The 21476-nt window shown below is 40.4% G+C and overlaps 2 protein-coding genes across 2 annotated transcripts in view; both read left to right on the top strand.

The window, feature by feature from the left end:
* Positions 1-16747, top strand: part of gucy1b1 (guanylate cyclase 1 soluble subunit beta 1) — a 50201-nt gene extending 33454 nt beyond the window's left edge. The window contains exons 10-13 of the mRNA XM_026204450.1: positions 3378-3615; positions 5286-5426; positions 12620-12774; positions 16170-16747. Of these exons, the coding sequence (XP_026060235.1) occupies positions 3378-3615; positions 5286-5426; positions 12620-12774; positions 16170-16287 (652 nt within the window). The 3' untranslated portion in view covers positions 16288-16747. The remainder of the gene's footprint in view (positions 1-3377; positions 3616-5285; positions 5427-12619; positions 12775-16169) is intronic.
* Positions 16748-19663: 2916 nt separating this feature from the next.
* On the top strand, positions 19664-21285 carry fabp2 (fatty acid binding protein 2, intestinal). Its single transcript, XM_026204449.1, has 4 exons — positions 19664-19823; positions 19955-20127; positions 20838-20945; positions 21030-21285. The coding sequence occupies exons 1-4, from the start codon at positions 19757-19759 to the stop codon at positions 21078-21080; spliced, it is 399 nt and encodes a 132-aa protein (XP_026060234.1). The 5' UTR covers positions 19664-19756; the 3' UTR covers positions 21081-21285.
* Positions 21286-21476: the final 191 nt, after the last annotated feature.

Raw genomic sequence — 21476 nt, 5'->3', positions numbered from 1 at the left:
CGTTCATCGCTGCTTGCAGCTTTAATTAGGGCCCGAGCACCGAGGTGCGAGGACCCTCTTGTATCTGCTTTGTTTTTTATTATTAGGGCCCGAGCACCGAGGTGCGAGGACCCTCTTGTATCTGCTTTGTTTTTTATTATTATTATTCTTCTTCTTCTTCTTCTTCTTCTTCTCCCGAATGAATCGCATTTTTGAGGGCTTTAACATGCTCAAAAAGTCATGAAACTTTGCACACGCTTCAAACCTGGTGAAAATTTTCGTCTGATATAGGATTCAGAAGAGGGTGTGGCAAAATGGCTCGACAGCGCCACCTATACCAAGAAAATCAACAGCCTTCCAGCTATGTTTCACGTACATGCACGAAAATTGGCACACATATGTAACACACCAATACCTACAAAAAAGACTCTTGGAGCGAAATTCTAAACCCAACAGGAAGTCGGTTATTTTTAATATTATGAGCATATTTTGTGTAATTTTGGTCATTTCCATGTGTTGTATTTTAACGAACTCCTCCTAGAGAGTTCTTCAAATCAACACCAAATTTGGTATGCCTAATCTAAAGGCCTTTGCGATGTTAAATTGCGAAGATCCTGACTTTTCGTTGAAGGGCGTGTCCGTGGCGGCCTGGCGAATTTCGATGATTCGCCATGAAAAATGAAGTTGCTATAACTCACACATACAATGACCAATCTGCCCCAAACTTCACATGTTGGATGAGATTCCGAACCTGAACAGATTGACATGCCCATATTCAGTTATAGTCATAGCGCCACCTATTGGCAACAGGAAGTGACATATTTTACGCTGCGACGAACTACTCCTAGAAATTTTATGACATCAATGTCTTTTTTGTGGTCAGTCTAATCTAAAGGCCTGTGCGATGTTCAGTTGTGAAGATCTTGAGTTTTCGTTAAAAGGCTTGTTCATGGCGCCGCGACGAAGTTCGATGTCTCGCCATGCGAATAAAAGATGTTATAACTCAGGCATAAGATGTCCGATCTTCCCCAAACTTCACATGTGTGATAAGAGTCCTGGCCTGAACAGATCTTCAGGCCAATATTCCACCGGGTGTGGCAGAATGGCTCTATAGCGCCACCTATACACTTTCAACGGAGTGCGCCTCGAGCTATGTTTCACGTACATGTACAAAAATTGGTACACACATGTAACACACCAATACCTACAAAAAAGTCTCTTGGTACGAAATCCGGATCCCAACAGGAAGTCGGTTATTTTGAATTTTCCCTTCAAAATTGGTGTTGTTTTTGCCATTTTCAGGGGTTGTACTTTAACGAACTCCTCCTAGAGATTTATTCAGATCAACACCAAACTTGGTCAGTGTAATCTAAAGCCATTTGCGATGTTAAATTGCGAAGGACTTGAGGTTTCGTTAAAGGGCGTGTCCATGGCGGCCTCACAAATTTCGATGTTTCGCCATGAAAAAGAAAGTTGCTGTAACTCAGACATATAATGTCCAATCTGCCCCAAACTTCACATGTTGGATGAGAATCTTGACTTGAACAGATCTACATGCCCATATTCATTTATAGTCATAGCGCCACCTATTGGCAACAGGAAGTGACATATTTTACACTGCGACGAACTTCTCCTAGAAATTTTATTACATCAATGTATTTTTTGTGGTCAGTTTAATCTAAAGACCTGTGTGATGTTTAGTTGTGAAGATCTTGAGTTTTTTTTAAAAGGCATGTCCATGGCGCCGTGACGAAGTTCGATGTCTCGTCATGGGAATAAAAGATGTTATAACTCAGGCATAAAGTGTCCGATCTTCCCCAAACTTCACATGTGTGATAAGAGTCCTGGCCTGAACACATCTGAAGGCCAATATTCCATTGGGTGTGGCAAAATGGCTCGATAGCGCCACCTATAAACTTTCAACGGAGTGCATATACACATTCAATGGAGTGCGCCTCGAGCTATTTTTCACGTACATGTACAAAAATCGGTACACACATGTAACACACCAATACCTACAAAAAAGTCTCCTGGTACGAAATCCGAATCCCATCAGGAAGTCGGTTATTTAGAATTTTCTTGGCAAAATTGGCGTTGTTTTTGCCATTTTTGCCAAGGAAGTTGCTTTAACTCAGACATACAATGTCCAATCGGCCCCAAACTTCACATGTTAGATAAGACTTCTGCCCTTAACAGATCTACATGCCCATATTCAGTTATACTCATAGCGCCACCTGCTGGCAACAGGAAGTTACATGTTTTATGCTGCGACAAACTACTCCTAGAATTTTTTTTAGATTCATGTATTTTTTTGTGGTCAGTCTATGAGTTTAAATGCATGTTTCTCACCGTTCACCTATTTACTAAAGCCACTCGCTGCCGTTGAGCCCGTGTGCGAGGGCCCGTTCATCGCTGCTTGCAGCTTTAATTTCAACATTTTTCTTTGATCTTGTATTATAATCACGAGATGGATTTATTTATTTTTTTATTGCTTGGCCTTAATCCTCTTCTTTAAAAAATAGCTGTTTGTTTTGTTTGTTTGTTTGTTTCTTTTGTCCATGTTTTGTATTTACTGTGAATCATGCTGTTTCTTTATTTATTTTTGACAACATAAAGAGCCAGCATAGTTTTTATTATTTAAGATGTCTGAGTAATAATGTGAAATGTATTTATAAAGAGCCTGTTTTGTATTCTTGTGAGACCATGAGCAGACCAAATCATTGAAATGTGTCTCAACACCAGCAATTTTAATCCATAATTTAACACAGTTAGGAGTTTTGGCCAAAAATCATGCTTGAGGCAGTTACCATGGCAGTGTACAATATGTACATGAGAGAGACATGTTCAGAAATATTTAAGTTACAGAGTGGACTGGGAGTCTGATATGAAGAAAATTTGTTTCCAAAAGCAACCAAATCAAGAAGGGTCACATATACACAGTATATAACTTTTTTATATTTAAACCTATGTTTCATCATGTTGTATAACTGAGAGTTCTAAAATGAGGTTAGTCTTGTGTTTTCCCAAAAGCAATAAAGAATAAAAAATAGAACAGATGGATTGAAATGTCTAAATGTAGAGAGCTAATACTCAAACTGCTCTGTGGATAATTAGCACTCAACCTTCAGGGAAAGTACAATGTCTAAAAGAATGAAATGATACACATTATCCCATGGTCAGTTTAATAGAATTTCACAAAAGGGTTAATTTAGTATTAAATTAAATTATTTAGTTATTTTTAAAAACCTTTCTTAACAAACCGAAGTAAACAATTGTATTGCATTGAATGGTTACAACAACTGCTACAACTTTAAAAAAATATTCTCCAGTGACAAATAAAATGAATGCATGTTGTTGTAGAGTGTACATGATAATGATGATACCTCTTTTTTTTTCAGGTTGCTGTATTCGGTTCTTCCTCCGTCTGTAGCCAATGAGCTTCGGCATAAGCGGCCCGTGCCTGCTAAACGATACGACAATGTGACAATTCTTTTCAGTGGCATTGTTGGGTTCAATGCGTTCTGCAGCAAACATGCATCAGCAGAGGGAGCCATTAAAATTGTCAATCTGCTCAATGACATCTACACTAAATTTGACATTCTCACTGATTCTCGGAAGAATCCTTATGTTTATAAGGTGAGTGTCTTTCAAACTGGAATATGTAATTCAGATCTTTCTGTATATGTGTTTTTGATTTATTAATAGACAGATAAAAATACCTTTATAACCATGCTCACAGACATAAATAGAGATATTTTAGGCCACATCCAGAGATATTCAGCACACACAAAAAACCTCTTGATTGTGACTGGCCTAAAAATATCTTGACAAAAATGACAACTCTTGACAAATATGTTTGAATGTGCTTGTGAGAAGGCAAGTTATCCACAGTCTAAAGTTAAAGCATTATACAGCAGGTGCAAAATCTGAAAATTTTATTTCAATGATTCTATGAGCAAACTTAAAGTGATAAAGGTGTCACTTTCAACAAAAATAATAAACTTTCCAGCTACAAAGTTCAAAGACAAAAAAGCAAAAACTTTATAAGTCTTTTTTTTTATGATGCGTTGTTTTATGATAAATCTTTTATAATGTTCCTAATTAGAGTAAATGAATGACTATATTTAGAGCAGGGTGTGAATCTTATATTAGGTCAAGTGCCTGATTGAATCACCTTACATGGGCTGATTTATTAAATCTTGCTGTAGGAAACACAGAGTGTGTATACAATACTGGGATAAAAAAGAAGCACATTAAATTTACTAATTAAATTTACCGGAGGTCTTTAGATTACATGTACATACAGTTTGCAGTTGGTAATTAAGGGAGTATTAATCAAACAACAATACTGATATATTTGATAAATGGGAAAATCAACTCAACAGTTGCATCACTTGCAAATCCATACATGAGTGCATCAGCTATAATATATAGAACTATCTAAAAATAAAATATATTGTATTTTTATAAAAATAGAATATATAAATTGAATGAACTTTCTCGTCTTAACTATTTGTCCCTCATAGTCTGTACTTTTCCAACTACACACCATGTACAAAGCTCTCTTAAAAACAAGGGCATGAGAAAATTTACATCCTAGGCATACAGACAAGAATGCACTTCATGGAGCTTTGCTAACTAAACAAAACGGGTGGGTAGAATTTCAAGGTTGGCTCACCAAAAAAAGCTATATTTACTTAAAGCCATCTGTATCTATGTGGTCCAAAGGTCTCATAAAGGACTGGGCTCTCTCTTTAGAGTTTGTTGTGATATGGTGTAGAAATGTGGTTGGAGAATGAAACACAAGGAGTTGAATTGCTAAGATTTGTGTGCATTGTCAAGAAAACTTTGATGAATCAAAAGTGTTCTAAAATAGGAGGATAGTTCTTCTGATATTTTAATTTTTGTATTTTATTTGGCTGTATAAAATTTATATATATATATATATATATATGTATTTATATATACTGTATATATAAAAATTTTATACAGCCAAATAAAATACATAAATTCTCTCTCTCTCTCTCTCTCTCTCTCTATATATATATATATATATATATATATATATATATATATATATATATATATATATATATATTACTCTATATACTCACAGACAGAATCTAAACAGACTTTAAACAGACTATATCTGTTGTGCAGATATTATTACATCAAGTAGGTTAATGTGTTATGGGGTAGGAGAATTAAAATATCCAAGTATCCTTTGAGGTTCATCATACCACAGGCACATTAGCTATTATTAGCCGTCTCATCAGTTTCTCAAACATCTCTCTGTTCTTTGCAAGGTGGAGACAGTTGGTGATAAGTACATGACTGTGAGTGGTCTTCCGGAGCCCTGCACCCACCATGCAAAATCCATATGTCATCTGGCCCTGGACATGATGGAGATCGCTGGACAGGTGAAAGTAGACAAGGCTCCTGTGCAGGTGATCACTTTTCTTGACCCAGTTGCAAGTTTAAAGAAAAATAACATTCTTTTCCCATTTTTATGCATAGCATATGAGGTTATGTTAATGTATTTTGTTCCAGAACATCTTATCAACTCCAGTCTCTGTCTTATCACTTTCGTTCTCTGTCAGAATAGCTAAATTATGTGGAAACAAAATTAGAAAAGTGTTTGCTCAAATCTTATCATAGCCTGCTGATTGTAAGATTGAATACCAGTTCAAGAATACCAGGAGCAGCGCGGCCAACTCGCATTCAAGCTTTCGCTTCAGAGCCGAGCACATTGCTTGCTGCTTTCAGTGTTTACAAGCGAGTCAACTGGTGTTGGAGTGACGGCACAATTCAGCGGCTCACCTGGGTTTCCTGCAGCCAGCTCCTGCGTTCCCCTGAGCACTTCAGCACCACTGAAAGAGCTCTTTCTCTCACTAAAAGAGAAAACAGGTTGAATTTGCGTCTTTTTAAAGTCATTTCGCACGTGTGTTTCTGGGTGCTGTAGATATATCGATCCTCGTGATGGCCACGATCGCTGTGTCACATATCTGGGCTTTCAGCACGCTGACACTGCATTCGTGGATGACTCATGTTCTCATTACGGGGACATGACCATGTCAGTGTTAAGACATTTGCGCAGAAAGGCGGCACGTCTCTGCCCCTAAACCTGCCAAGCGTCAGGCCAAGTGCAATTCCTGAGATGGGCGACCCGAAGTTGGGGATGTCAGCTCATCAGGAGATGGCAGCAGGACCACTCCTTCCCCCTGAGGAGGGCCGGGGGAGAATCCTTTGTTCTCCTTCACTAAAAAAGCTGTTTTCTCTACCTCCAGGTCCCAAGAGGCCGCGAATGACAGTTGGCGATATGCTTCCTGGCCACTCTCGTTCTCCTCTCCCCTTGCCAGTTTCTATGCAGAGCCGGCTCAAGAATGCATTGCCTTCTGACTCTTGGAGTCAGACGAGTGCACGCAATCCACCCCCGCTAAGGGACGCTATGCCTCCCATGCCGGGGCTGTCTGCTCTACCTCGCTGCCCCCACCTTGGGTACGCCTGTAGTTCATTTGATCCCTCTGGATCGGTTCCTGGGAGCCTGGCTAGAGCTCCCCAGGCCATCCGAACGATCAGGCTCGGCTACACGATTTAGTTCGCCTGGCATCCCCCGAGGTTTCAGGGTATTCGCACGACAATGGTGGGCAAGAATGCTCCTGTCATGCGCGTGGAGGTCGCGACCCTGCTGGAAAAGGGTGCGATAGAGCCAGCCCGTCCAGCCGACATGAAGTTCACCTTTTACAGCCCCTATTTCATAGTACCTAAGAAAACAGGTGGGTTACGGCCAATCCTGGACTTGCGTGCCTTGAACTGAGCTCTTCACAGACTTCCGTTCAAGATGCTAATGCCCAAGCACATTTTCGAATGCATTTGTCCGTTGGATTGGTTTGCAGCAATCGACCTGAAGGACGCATACTTTCAAGTCTCCATTCTTCCTCGACACAGACCGTTTCTACGGTTTGCTTTCGAGGGACAGGCATTTCAGTACAAGGTTCTCCCTTTCAAGTTGGCCCTGTCTCCCTGTGTCTTTACAAAGTCACGGCGGGAGCCCTGGCTCCTCTCAGGGAACGAGGTGTCTATAACCCCAACTAGCTCGATGACTGGTTGATTCTAGCTCGCTCTCGAGCGCGGTTGTGCGAAACTGTTTCAGAGGCTCCTGGGGCATATGGCATCCGAGGCAGCAGTCATCCCGCTTGGGTTACTCCATATGAGACAACTTCAGCACTGGCTTCACGACCAAGTCCCGAGATGGGCATGGCAACAGGGAAAGCTCCAAGTGACCGTCACTCTGGCCTCCCTCCGAGCCTTCACCCCGTGAAGCCCCCATGTGCAACGGGCATGCTGCGTCGGGCTCCTGGACAGGACCCCGACTTCAGTGGCATGTCAATTGCCTCGAGATGCTTGCATTACGGGTTGCTCTGCACCGCTTCAGGGCCCTGCTGAAGAACAAGCATGTTCTGGTCCATATGGACAACACTGCGACCGTAGCATACATCAACCTTCAGGGCAGTCTAAGCTTCCACCGCTTGTCGCAACTCGCTCGCCATCTCCTCTTGTGGAGTCACTAGCATCTGAGGTCACTTTGTGCCATTCACATCCCGGGCAGGCTCAATCGTGCAGCCGACAAGCTCTCAGGGCAGTAGTTTGTCCCGGGGAATGGAGACTCCACCCCCCAGTTAGTTCAGCTGATTTGGGAATGCTTCTGAGACACTCTAGTAGACCTGTTTTCTGCTCCAGAAAATTCCCACTGTCAGTTGTTTTACTCCCTGACCGAGGGCACCCTTGGCACAGGTTCTCTGGCACACAGCTGGCCGCTCTGCCTGCGCAAGTATGTGTTTCCCCCAGTGAGCCTTCTTGCACAGACATTGTGCAAGATCAGGGAGGACGAGGAGCAGGTCCTCATGGTTGCGCCTTTTTGGCCCAGTCGGACCTGGTTCCCCGAACTTGTACTTCTTGCGACAGCCCCTCCCTGGCCAATTCCTCTGAGGAAAGACCATCACTATGCTTTGAAGTGGAACCACTTCGTCAATTAGTGTTCTTCACGTTGTGAAGGCCACTGAGAATGCCTGGTCGGGTCAGTGCTTTCCTTTCTTCAGGAAGGGTTGTAACAAAGCCTGTCTCCTTCCACCCTGAAGGTCTATGCGATATCCCATTTGTCAGTCTCTTTCTGACGTAACGTCTCCGTTCCCTCCTTCAGGGAATGAGGGTTACATATGTAACCAAGGCGTTCTCAGTTTTGGTCAATTTACATTCCTAGATTGCTGCTATTTAGTCCAACAGCACTGAACGTCAATGTTTGTATCAAAAAAATGTTTGTCTGATTGTTGAATCATTCACTCAGGATCAATTCACCCAGGAACTAACAGCTGATATAGTTTTGCCTATAATTGGAGCTATTTTAATAGGCCTATTGGGGGTTTCAAAAGATGTGCATTAAGTGTGAATGGTTGTGGATTCAAAGCTTGCTCTACTTTTTTTATTTTTTTAGTGAATGTCAGTAAATGAATATCACTAATGGCATTTCACATTCTATTTAAAAATTTCACTGGAATGTATATATATATATATATATATATATATATATATATATATATATATATATATATTGTGACGAGCACTCCCAGAGTCCTCCCCCGGCCCCACCCTCTCCCACATTTTGTCGTAGAGAATGGCCTGCTGTATTGTGTCGCCCAGCGTAGGGGGGAGGAGAAAAAGTTACTAGTTGTGCCTCGAGCCAAGACCGAGACCATTCTAGAGCTGGCCCATTCCCACCCCATGGCAGGACACCTCGCGGCAGCCAATACTGCTCAACGCATCTGTGACCGCTTCCATTGGCCGGGCCTGGACGCCGAGGTAAAGCGGTTCTGCCAAGCCTGCCCGACCTGTCAGGCCACGTCGCCCCAGACTCCTCCCCCCAGCCCGCTCATCCCGCTGCCTATCATCGAGGTGCCCTTCGAGCGTATTGGAATGGACATAGTGGGGCCATTGCCGAAGTCTGCCCGAGGGCATGAGCACATCCTGGTCATCGTCGACTATGCCACCCGGTACCCAGAAGTTCCCCAGGCCTCAACTGGCTTCACCCCCTTCGAGCTCCTGTTTGGCCGTCAACCCCGGGGCCTCTTGGACGTGAGAGCAGCAGCCGGCCCCGCATCGTACCGTCATCGAACATGTCCGGCAAATGAGGGAACGGATCGGCCGAGTGATGCCGTTAGTCCGGGAACACCTCACCAGGGCCCAACAAGCGCAGCAACGTCATTACGACCGGGCAGCCCAACCACGGGAGTTCCAACCGGGAGACCGCATCATGGTCCTGGTCCCCAGCTCCGCCTGCAAGTTTCTGGCCTCCTGGAAGGGACCCTACGCGGTCGTGGAGAGGATTGGACCGGTCACTTACCGCCTGAGACAGCCGGGACAACAGCAGGCGGAGCAACTCTACCACATCAACCTCCTAAAGAAATGGGTGGGGACCCGGGACCAAGTAGCTGCCCTGAGCCTCACTGAGCCCGTGGTTGTAGATGTCAACCCCCACCTTTCGGCTGCCCAGAAGATGGAGCTGCAGCACGTGGTCAGTCAGTTCCAGGATGTGTTCTCCTCTCAGCCCGGGCAGACCAACGTGCTTCAACACCACATCAGGACGCCCCCAGGAGTTGTCGTTAGGCAACGGCCCTACCGAGTCCCGGAGGCTCGTCGGCAGGCTATTGAGGAAGAGGTCCAACAGATGCTAAAGTTGGGGGTAATAGAACCATCCCGGAGTCCGTGGTCCAGCCCCATTGTGATGGTCCCAAAGCCGGATGGCACCCTCCGTTTTTGTAATGACTTCCGCCGCCTGAACGAAGTCTCCGAATTCGACGGGTACCCCATGCCTCGGGTGGACAAACTGCTGGACCGGCTAGGAAGGGCCCGGTATATCAGCACCCTAGACCTCACCAAGGGCTATTGGCAGGTACCACTCTCCGAGGCCGCCAAGCCGAAAACCCCCTTCTCCACCCCCAGTGGCCACTGGCAGTACCGGACCCTTCCCTTCGGGCTACATGGGGCCCCAGCGACGTTCCAGTGGATGATGGACATCCTCCTGCGGCCTCACCAAGCTTACGCGGCCGCCTACCTGGATGACGTCGTGGTCCACTCTGAGGTGTGGGACGAACATCTGGATCGTCTGCGGAGGGTGCTCTCATAGCTCCGGCGGGCTGGACTTACCGCCAACCCCCGATAATGCCACCTAGCCCTCTCTGAGGCCAAGTACCTGGGCTACCAAGTCGGCTGAGGACTCATCCAGCCGCAAGACAAGAAAGTTGAGGCCATCCACGCCGCCCCAAGACCCGAGACAAAGACCCAGGTACGAGCCTTCTTGGGGTTGGCGGGTTATTACCGTTGTTTTGTCCCCAACTTCTCCTCTTTAGCCGCCCCCCTGACAGTGTGATGAGCACTCCCAGTGGAAACAGCGTCGCCCTGGAAACCAAAGCAAAACACCTGCATGTCCTCGTCACCCGCTGATCAGTCACAGCTGCTCCCCATCAGCCAGCACATTTAAAAGGAGCACATGTTACACTCAGAAGACGTTCTCGAACCGAATGCAACGCTGGTCTAACCCCTCTCTTCTATCTTCACAGAAGGCAGCGAGTGACCGACAGCCTACACACTTTGGAGCACGTCAGGACACCCACTTTCCCCTTGATTGGCACCGAAGAGCACAGAGAGCACACGGGAAGCACCAACTACCTGAAAGCGGATCAGGACACTTCACCAGGCACCCTTCACTATTCAATAAATCCACCCTCCGGGGCATTTAATTCACGCACCTCTTGTCGAGTGGTTCTTCACCCCGTGACTATATATATATATATATATATATATATATATATATATATATACTGACAGCCACCTTAAACCACAGGGGCTAAAGAGAATGATTAATGATTAATCAAAGATTATCACAAATAGCTTTTGCAAAAGCTGAGAGGTAAATAGTAATATATAGAAGGTGCACATATATATATGTTTTCACAGTGAATCTCAATTTTTTTTTATATTTGGTCTGAAAGATTTGTTTAATGGCATCTTTCTATGAATTTGTGGGGATAAAATTAAGATTAATAGCCATTCAACATAATTGAAATCCAGGACGAAACTGCAAATTATCTGTTTTATTGATCATGTATTAACAAATACACACAAATTTAACTATAATATAACAACCTTCAAGATAACTTAAAACAATATTCACATAAACCCACTATATAATAAATGTAACATTTAGCCACGCCTTTTATAAAATATGCCTTGGCAATGTTTCAGAAAAGACTGTGTTAAAGTTCTTTCAGAAATAAAAAAAAAATAAAAAACATTATAATGTTTTTAACTCACAATATAATAAACAAGTATATACTGGTCATTGTGTATTTATAATTTTATGAATAAATAAATTCTAAATGTTTAGACTTGTTTAATGCAATGCCTCATAGCATAAATTAAACAAAATACCTTGCATATTTTGTGTACCAGGCTGATGGGCTTATACAAGCACCCACCCACTATGCTGTCCTGTATATAAAAATAAAAAAAATAAAATTGTATCATAAAACATGCTCCTGTGGGGATACATTTTAGCCAGTGTATTAAGGATGTTTTATGTTTTCTAAGAATAGCTTGATAATACATCTGCAGTAAAGTCTCAGTCGGGGTCTTTTGTTTAACCAGACGACAAAGGTTTGTTATTATATGTGCGACTGTTGAAAATGTGCTGCTGGAACACTAAGAGCCTCTAAATTAGAGAGAGGACTGTATTAGGCGAATGGCATGGATGCTTTCACACAAAGACACACACACACAAAAGTAAGCACAGTCTGGCAAAGGGAGACACCGTCAGATCATCCTTCCTTTCAGTGTTTAAAAATACACCCACATTAACTTTTTTCTGAACCGTTAGTTTAGCTCTGGCACGTACATGTGGCACAGCGTGTCTCGCTCAGAGGAGGAATGTTCTTTGCAATTGCTGGAAAGATAAGTACATGCAATAAATAAAAGGACCATGATCTCTCCCTTTATAAATTGTCCAAATTGTAAAAATGAATGTTAAGAAGTTATGTGTGAATTTGTTTACATGTTTTCAGGCTTCACACATTTACTGCATATTAAAGGGTTAGTTCACCCAAAAATGAAAATTATGTCATTAATAACTCACCCTTATGCTGTTCCAAACATGTACTGTAAAGCCTCGTTTTATCTTCAGAACACAGTTTAAGATATTTTAGATTTAGTCTGAGACCTCTCAGTCCCTTCATTGAAGCTGTGTGTACGGTATACTGTCCATGTCCAGAAAGGTAAGAAAAACATCATCAAAGTAGTCCATTTGACATCAGATGGTCCGCTGGAATTTTTTGAGGCATCGAAAATACATTTTGGTCCAAAAATAGCAAAAACGACGACTTTATTCAGCATTGTCTTCTCTTCCGTGTCTGTTGTGAGAGAGAGTTCAAATCAAAGCAGTCTGGATATCCGGTTCGCAAACAAATCGTTCAGTTCACCAAATCGAACTGAATCGTTTTAAAAGGTTCGCATCTCTAATGCGCATTAATCCACAAATGACTTAAGCTGTTTTTGGGCGAACTAACCCTTTAACTGTTATGTTTTGGAGCAGATCACCATTGGAATCCACACAGGGGAGGTGGTCACAGGAGTCATAGGTCAAAGAATGCCCCGTTACTGCCTGTTTGGAAACACGGTCAATCTAACAAGTCGCACAGAGACCACAGGAGAGAAAGGAAAGATAAATGTGTCGGAGTACACATACAGGTGAGAAAAATTACATAAATCTGCACTGTAAAAAAATATTTCTCGAAGTTGTAAATGATTGGAGTACGTTTTACAAGAAAATGCTATTCCAGTTATCCAATGTGTTAACTGTTTTGGGAATTATATTAAGAGCCAGGTTTACTAACAGCTTGTGCCAGCACAAACATTCTTTTGGCATTAAAATAGTCCCGTCAGGATTTACTAAAGATGCGCATTGAAGAATTAGTTCTGAAAAGGCATGGACTCAGTTATTTTTGCGCCTGACCTTATTGAATATGCATTTCTAGGAGGTTCCTTTTCAGACGCAAAATTTATGGGAGGAGAGTATTAAAAGCAATCACTCAATGCGATTTACTAACTTTTGCACTCTTCAAATTACTGGTATTTGCGCCATTATTTAACACCCAAAAAAGCATGTCTTAAAGCAGACAGTAATTTGGAATGCTTTTGGTAGATTCCACTGGTCATCATGGAAATTATCTGGCTGCGTCTTATGGGTGTACTCACACTAGGCACGGTTGCCATGAACCAGGCCCGAGTACGATTGTCTCCCCTCCCCACTCCCCCTCTGGCCTGCACTCACATATAGAGTTTCAGCATTTGTGCCGGAGCACGCTTACGTCATTATGGTGCGACGGTTTCGGGATAAACAGGAAGAGCGGCGCTCTCTGAACACAATGGAGTCCATCGCATTTCCACTGTCGGGCCAGTGCGAGCCAGGGCTTAAAGCGGGCCGGGCGGGGCTCATAGCCCCGGGCCAGAAGCACCGAGGCCAGAATAGTGCAGGGTTTCCACAGTGGAGCTTGAAGCACCGCTGCACGTCACTAAAACACGCCCTTTACATGCCTCTCAGAACAACGTCATGCAACCTCAAAATTTCACCAACAAAGAGAAGTTATCAGAAAACTAAGAAATAAGTCACTTTAACATGTGCGATCACAAAACGAAGATGATAAAAGCGGCAGTTTGTTTGCATGCTTTGTTATATATTCAAATTCAAAAGCATCGATGTTTTAACTATAGAATAAGTGATACATTGATCATATTGTTTTAATTTATCAGGACTCAAAATTATTCACACATAAATACACTTAATTCTATTTTATTTATTTATTTTTAACGCTCATGAAAATAGCCTGCTTATTCAGTCGAGTCTGTTTCTGTTTATTAGCCACAGTAGCCATCATATTTAGAATGAATGATAATATCTCTATTTTTATAAAAGCTCCCGAACAAAAAACATTAGGCTATATTCTTTTATGATAGGCAACGTGAGATAAACTCTCGAAACGAGGCTTGTGACAGATAATATTAAGTTACTTAATAAATACACGACTGTGATATAGAATAAGAAGCTGACGTAATTTCTTCAAGCGGTCATATTTTACCATGTTTACTATGGTAACATGTTTAGCATGCATATCTTTTTCATCGCTTATAAATATTTCTGCCTTGTATGGTGATTATAATCCACATTGGATCAAGTTATTTCAATCACTCGCTGCTGACTGAAAGAGAGTTTTGAGCTTGATTTATTTAAAAAAGTGTTTAATGCTGGTGTTAAAGCTGTTATCTTTCTGAAATGATCCGCAGCGCAGACTCTCTATTTTTATAAAAGCTCCCGAACAAAAATCATTATTATATTTTGATGATATGCAACGAAGCTAAACTCACGAAACGAGACGACAGATAAAATGTTACTTAATAAATACACAATTGTGATAGAGAATAAGAAGCTGACGTCTGATTTATCCAAACGGTCATTTTTACCATGTTTACTATGTTAATGTTTAGCGTGCATAGTCTTTTACATTGCTTATAAATATTTCTGCCTTATTTAATGATCATAATCCACATCGGATCAAGTTATTTCAAACACTTGCTGCTAACTAAGAGTGAGTTTTGAGCTCAACTTATTTTAAAACGTCTTTAATGCTGGTGTTACAGCTGTTATCTTTCTGAAATGATCCGCACTGACGCTCTCTAGACACGGAGAAACTCCGCCTTTGTTCATAACCCCTCCTCTAGCCCCAGCTGGCCCGCTTTGGCCCAAGGTTTTCGTAGGGCCGAAAAAACCTGGCCGTTGGCCCTGAGGAAGCCCTGGCGAGGCACGATCAATCCCCGGAAGTGACAGTGGAAACGCGGCTGGCCCTGGCACGCACTAGCACGCCCGGTCCTAGCTCAATAGTGGAAACACGGCTAATGGAGTCCATCGCTCTGTTATCTTTGTGGATAATTTTGTGTCGTTTGGTCCACAGCCCTCTCACAGCCTGTTGTTAAACAGATGTGTCGCCTTAGTGGCGCGAAAAATTTCATGTAATCGTGCTGCTCGTATGAGGATGTTTGCAGCTGAGGTGCCAGCTGAAGTGCAGCAAGGACTTTGCAGTTTTTAGTTTTTATGCGTTTTGCACCTCTGCCGTAGAGTAGACCAAAGCGACCCTTTCCCTGGCATGTTGGTTTTGGAGCGTCGCAAAACCGTGACGCAACGCGTCCTTTTCCGTGCTCCGGCACGGTTAGCGCTCACACTGCATGCGAACCGCGCCCGAGTCCAACTGAACCGTGCACTGGCCCACCTCTTCCAAGCGGGCCAGGGCCGGCTAATCGAGCCGCGCCCGGGCACGGTTTGGAGCACTTACACTAGTCAAACGAACCGCGCTTTGGTGGTCAAACGCACTCGGGCACGGTTCAAACTGGCTAGTGTGAGTACACCCATATGTTGTTTAATGTGCACATTGTCAGTAAATCACCCCATCAACACTTTTATGGAATTGCGCTCTAACACTAAATTGCCCTGTTAAGTAAATCTGTCCCTAAGAATTTATGAGTGCGAAGTGTTTCTACACCAATTTTGATTGTTTACACTGTGTTTATATTTTCTGAAATATTTAGTGTACAATTAATATACTTTTAAAAGGTTACTACAAACACTGTAAAAAGTAGTACCCTGTAACAATGCACAGAGCACATACTGTATATATATTTTTCCATGGGTTAAAGCATGTAAAGGGTACAGGGTACTACCGTTTAGTGTTTTTTAATAAACTTCTAAAAAGTATATTCATTGTACACTGACTATTTCATAAAATATAAACACTGTGAAAAAAAGTCAACTATTAAGTTAGCCAAAGTTTTTTTTGTTTGTTTGTTTTTTACTTCTGTATCCCCTGTACAGGATATAAAATCAGAAATAATCAATTAATAAAATTATAACAACCAACATGAATTTTAATAATACACTACACTAGACTAGACTAGAAACTAATTTGTGAGATTAGTATATATATATATATATATATATATATATATATATATATATATATATATATATATATATATATAATACAGCATATTTGTGTGAATAAATTGAATGCTGTTATTGTGTTGTTTTGTTTCAGGTGTTTGAAGTCAGTGGAAAACGCCGATCCACAGTTTAATTTGGAGTACAGAGGACCTGTAACCATGAAAGGAAAAAAAGAACCAATGAAAGTGTGGTTTCTCTCACGCAAGACCTAACAGACACGCCATAGAGCCGCAGTGGTGCAATTTTTATTGTGTTCTCAACGAATTTCTTCTTGCTGAAATCTATACAGTAAATAGGAGTGTACTTCGCTTTCTTCATTAAGATCATTTTTATTCTTCAACTCTCAAATTAAGTGTGTTCTTTAGTGACCCCTGCATTTCAAGTGCCAATTATCTCTCATTCACAGATAATGACAACATATGGGGAAAAGGGTATTACATAGCTAAAGATAAACAGCTCTACACTTTTTATGTAGAAATATGGAAATGACTGCCATTTGATATTAATCATACTAATCGAATGCCAGCTATTGAATATATTTAATAAAATAGCACTTCAGAATAAAACTGGAACATGGTACAAATACACTATGCAATGTGCAGACATGCTCATCACTGTTTGTTTTCATCTTGCTTTATTTATAGTAAATAAAGTGACAGTATTTACAGTAGATCACTACAAAGTCCAGAATTTTTTTTCCATAACTGAGCAAAAAAAAAAAAAAAAAAACTTTTCTCTTTGTATTAAGTACTATATGTCTGAGTATTGATATTTAATATTAAGAACACTACAGCTTAAAAATAGCTTTAACATTTGTTTGTTTGTTATAAATGCACTCAATAATTAACAAATTAACCTTCTGTGTTCAGAATCACGGCACATTTTGTTACTGTACCAATGTATTATATTGGAAATACTCTTTTTAACCATAATTAAATATGCTTGACTGAATTAGTTTTTCATGTTTCAGCGGATCATGATGCTTTAAATAATAAAAATGCCTGCACATTGGAATCATATTTACAATCTCACATTGCATCAGAGAAATTGTTTAACCTGTGCATATAAGTTATTTTATGATCACAATTTACAAAACATTTACACTAATGTTCATGTGTTACAAGTAGTTATTGCATCAATGAATCGACTCTAAACAATTTTTTAAGTGATATTAATTATTTAAAATGTGGATATATTTCATTGGTGTGAAAGTTTGTATTCATTGTCACAGATCTTTTTATCGGAAATCTATCATGTCACCTGCTTTTATGTACACCTCTGTTTGCAGCATTTATTTAAGTCTTGTATTAAAATATTATTTAAAAGATTTGCATAGTCTAATTTTTTGTTTGTGTTGTAGGATAAAAACAAAATACCATTGTAATAATAGCATTGCTACTGAGAGTTTTTCTTTTATAAAATAAAAAATATTTAGTAGCCTTCATGAGTATTTCATTGTAATGCCTCTAAACATATTCGTAAGTCTGTCTTGCTGCTCTAAATACATGGTCATATTGTCAAAAAAATATATATAAGCAAAGTCAAATCTAAAATCATTGTTTTTAGTAAAGTCAGACACAGACCCTCGGGCTCAGTCTCTTTACAGACAGTGTGTTATGAAAAGAAACATTAACAAAAAATATAAATGTCAGGAATGTACAGATTGATTAAATATACTGAAGGTGTTTATTTTCTGGAAATTGTGAAAATGCTTACTGGGATCATAATTTTTACTGCTTAAATTTAAGCAAAAACTCTTCAACAATATGAGCAGGCTAATGTATTATCATCACCAGGGACAAAATGTACCTTTTTTTTACTGTCAGACATTAACAAATACTAAAGCAATAAGCCTGCTCCTCACACATGAATGTGAGTCACTCTCCAAGAGTCTCTCGTCTAATATTGGAGCAACTGTCTCCTTCTTGTGGTATGAATATGTAACTACTTTGTTGCTTAGATCTGAAAATTAATACAAAATTAACTTTACTTTCTATTTATAGTTCACCTTGGACTTTGAAGTCACTATAACACCAATATTTTCAATATTTCCACTTCCCATATTAGAGAAATCAACATTTATATGTATATTACAGATTATGTAGTTGATCATTAACTTCTGGACATAAACTTTGCTAGCAATTACTACTTTCTCTCTAGTAAAATACAACACCATGGCAAGTTCACTACTAATTATGTCATAAAAAGATTGAAACATCATTTGTCTAAGCTAAGAGTCAATGGGAAGATAATTGATGCCCTAGTGATAGAGTTCAAGTTCACAAGAAAATTGGATTACAGCAACCTAGCATGACTTCATCCTGATTAATAAACAACCTTTCATGTTTCATAGAATTGTGCAGAAAAAAAGATAATCTTAAAGTCCATGAATCACAGAAGCCTCAAAAAAGCACATGACTTGTAAAATCGCATATTATGCAGAAAAAAAAATATTGTGCATAATACACTGATGTTGGGGTGAGTAAGATTTTTTTAAGTATAAGTCGTGACATTTTGCTAAGTATGGTAACCCATACTCTGAACTGGTGCTCTGCATTCAATCCATCCAAATGCACACAAACAGCAGTTAGGAGGGTACACAACGTGAACACACACCACCGAGCAGTGGGCAGCTATTTTTTAATATATTTTTTACACACACACACAGCTACAACTCCTGCCGGCAGTGAGACTCAAACCTGCAACCTTCGGGTTTTATCCAAAGATTTTTTTTTTTTTTTACCAATATAAGATCACTGTTGTTTTGTTAAAACCATTCATTATTTTGCAGACAAACATATGACCACAACTTTGTGAACTTTTTTAAACCTTGAATATGATAGATTAGTTCAGTTTTTCTTATCTTCTCATTCAATGGGACGATACCAAAGGTCTTACAATGGGACGATACCAAAGGTCTTCAAAGGTCTTCTTATATTGCCCTTTTGTGAGATTAAGACCGAGGTAATGATAAAATAAACCATTATCAGAGATTATCATATCTCTTTCTATCTCTTTATCATGTCTTGGTGTCTCCAGATCAAACTTCCACACCACATGTTTGTGCTTTGATTTTTTTTTATTGGCAAGTCTTGTCGAGTTATCAGTAAATATGCCACAGCTCTTTTCACTCAATAATTGAATCACTGTAAGCACTAACAGTGAATAATTTTCAGTAAACCGGTGAGTCAGGTCAAACATGATGAGTTTCGCCTTTCGCAGTTCTCAACATGTTTAATACATGTCAAATTACGCTTGCTAAAATTCATTTCCAAAATACACCCCTCAGTTCTTGCAACATAAACCACAACGACTGAACAGACACACCCTGCAGTTTAAACAGCAAACAATTCAAACAAAAGCAGGACTTTGTGTGTGACCAACAAAGACGCTACAGCAATGTGAATATTTGACCACACAATACAAGTGAGTGCTTGTTCTTATGGAATGACTTGAAGCCTCCACTCTGTTGCACAATTAATGAAGATGCAAGGCATGCTGGGATGTGTAATGTAAAGCCCGGAGGGAGGGTGAGATTTATACTAGGTGAGCTTTACTCAGCCACATCAGCATGAAGATAATACTAAGATAAGACAGCGTGCTGTCACTTGCACAGGTATAAAAGATAGGCACAGGGTAAAGTTAAGTCGCCGTCAGAATCACAGCAGACTGTCTGTCATCATGACCTTCAACGGGACCTGGAAAGTCGACCGCAATGAGAACTATGAGAAGTTCATGGAAGAAATGGGTAAGTGGACACAGGAATTTCTAATTGTTGAATCCGAGATCAAACGGTGCAAGATTCTTTGAATTTCAGTCAGTCAGTCTTTCAGTCAGTCATTATTTATAAGGTGCACATGAACTGCATATTTTCAACAGGCATCAACATGGTTAAAAGGAAACTAGCTTCTCATGACAACCTGAAGATCACACTGGAGCAGACCGGAGACAAGTTCCACGTGAAGGAAGTCAGCACTTTCCGCACACTGGAAATTGACTTTACTCTGGGTGTCACCTTTGACTATTCTCTGGCAGACGGCACTGAGCTCACAGTAAGTTCAACAATCTTAGGTGTTTTCAGTCTTATATACTCTAAAGGTTCCTGATTCCATAAAGTCCCTTTAACATCCATGGAAACTCTTATTGCACAAAAAGGTTCTTAATAGAGAAAAAAATGTTCTTTAGATTATATAAATCATTCTTCACACTAAATAAAACATGTTCCTTTAAGAGCTTAAAGGTTCTTTGGGTGACCGAGAGTGGTTTTTCCATTGCTGCAAAAAGCTTCTTTGGAAAAAAAGGATACAAAAAGAAAAAATCACTGAGGCAGTACTGATATGCACCTTCGAAGTACTGCTATGCACCTTTTAAACATATTTTGAAATGGTACCACCCCAGTGACAGGTTTTTATTTCTGAAAGTGTAATAATCAAGGACAAAGGTTGAGACGCATGTTGAGCAGTTCTGAATGGTGATGAAAACAATAACATGGGATTGTGATGTTATACATTAACTCTTTTGTGTTTAATCAGAGTCACATGTCACATTTGCTGAATGTTGCAAGCTGGCCATTTGCTTGTGCTTTTCTAATGGAAGTGGAAACAACAAAGTTCACAGTTTGAATATTTGAGTGACAGATAAGAATATGTAACATTTATAACACCCTCTGTACATGCCTACTTAAGAAACAATCAGTTATTGGTGAACTAGACTATCACTGCTCAGTTCAAAGTGAGTCTGACCACAGACCTTCTGATTGTAGGGATCCTGGGTCATGGAGGGAGATATGCTTAAGGGAACTTTCACACGCAAGGACAACGGAAAGGTGCTAATAACAACCAGGAAGATTATAGGCGATGAACTCGTACAGGTAAGTTGTTGTTAATTATGAATGAAGACAGAGCCCTCAGATCAAAACTTGTGTTGTCTAACAGTTTTTTTTATTTGCTTACAGAGCTATACCTATGAAGGAGTTGAGGCCAAGAGGATTTTCAAGAGGAGCTAAATTGACCATTCCCAAAATTTCTAAATTACACTTCTAGTGGGACGATATGAAACTTTTACATGTTGTAGCCATGGATGTTCAACCTGTAAATAATGGTTTTAACAATTGGTAGCCCTAAAGTTTACACAGTATGTATGTAAATCATGTGTCATTTGCACTGTGAGTTTTGATATTTGTGGTAATAAAGCCATTTTTACATCCTTTAGTGAGCAGTTTTATTTATATGCAGTATGTGTCATCATTTGTGTTGAATTAACTTATTTAAAATAAAAATCAATTGAGTCAGCACAGGTAGAGCATGATTGTTGATTTTCTAAAAGGAAAGTATATTAGATATTTAAAAAAAAATACAGTACAAAGAAACAGACTGCACCAGTGATTGAACATTTGAAGTTT

The sequence above is a fragment of the Carassius auratus genome, chromosome 26 (genome assembly GCF_003368295.1).
Source record: "Carassius auratus strain Wakin chromosome 26, ASM336829v1, whole genome shotgun sequence".
In the NCBI taxonomy this organism is placed as follows: domain Eukaryota; kingdom Metazoa; phylum Chordata; class Actinopteri; order Cypriniformes; family Cyprinidae; genus Carassius; species Carassius auratus.
The sequence above is the reverse complement of the archived record's forward strand: the minus strand, read 5'-3'. Positions and strand labels throughout refer to the sequence as shown.

Bases quoted from the DNA above. Each gene is read 5' to 3' on its own strand.
- fabp2 (XM_026204449.1), top strand. From the start codon at position 19,757: ATGACCTTCAACGGGACCTGGAAAGTCGACCGCAATGAGAACTATGAG. The intron at 20,128-20,837 runs GTAAGTTCAACA...TTCTGATTGTAG, and splicing joins CAGACGGCACTGAGCTCACA to GGATCCTGGGTCATGGAGGG. The intron at 20,946-21,029 runs GTAAGTTGTTGT...ATTTGCTTACAG, and splicing joins TAGGCGATGAACTCGTACAG to AGCTATACCTATGAAGGAGT.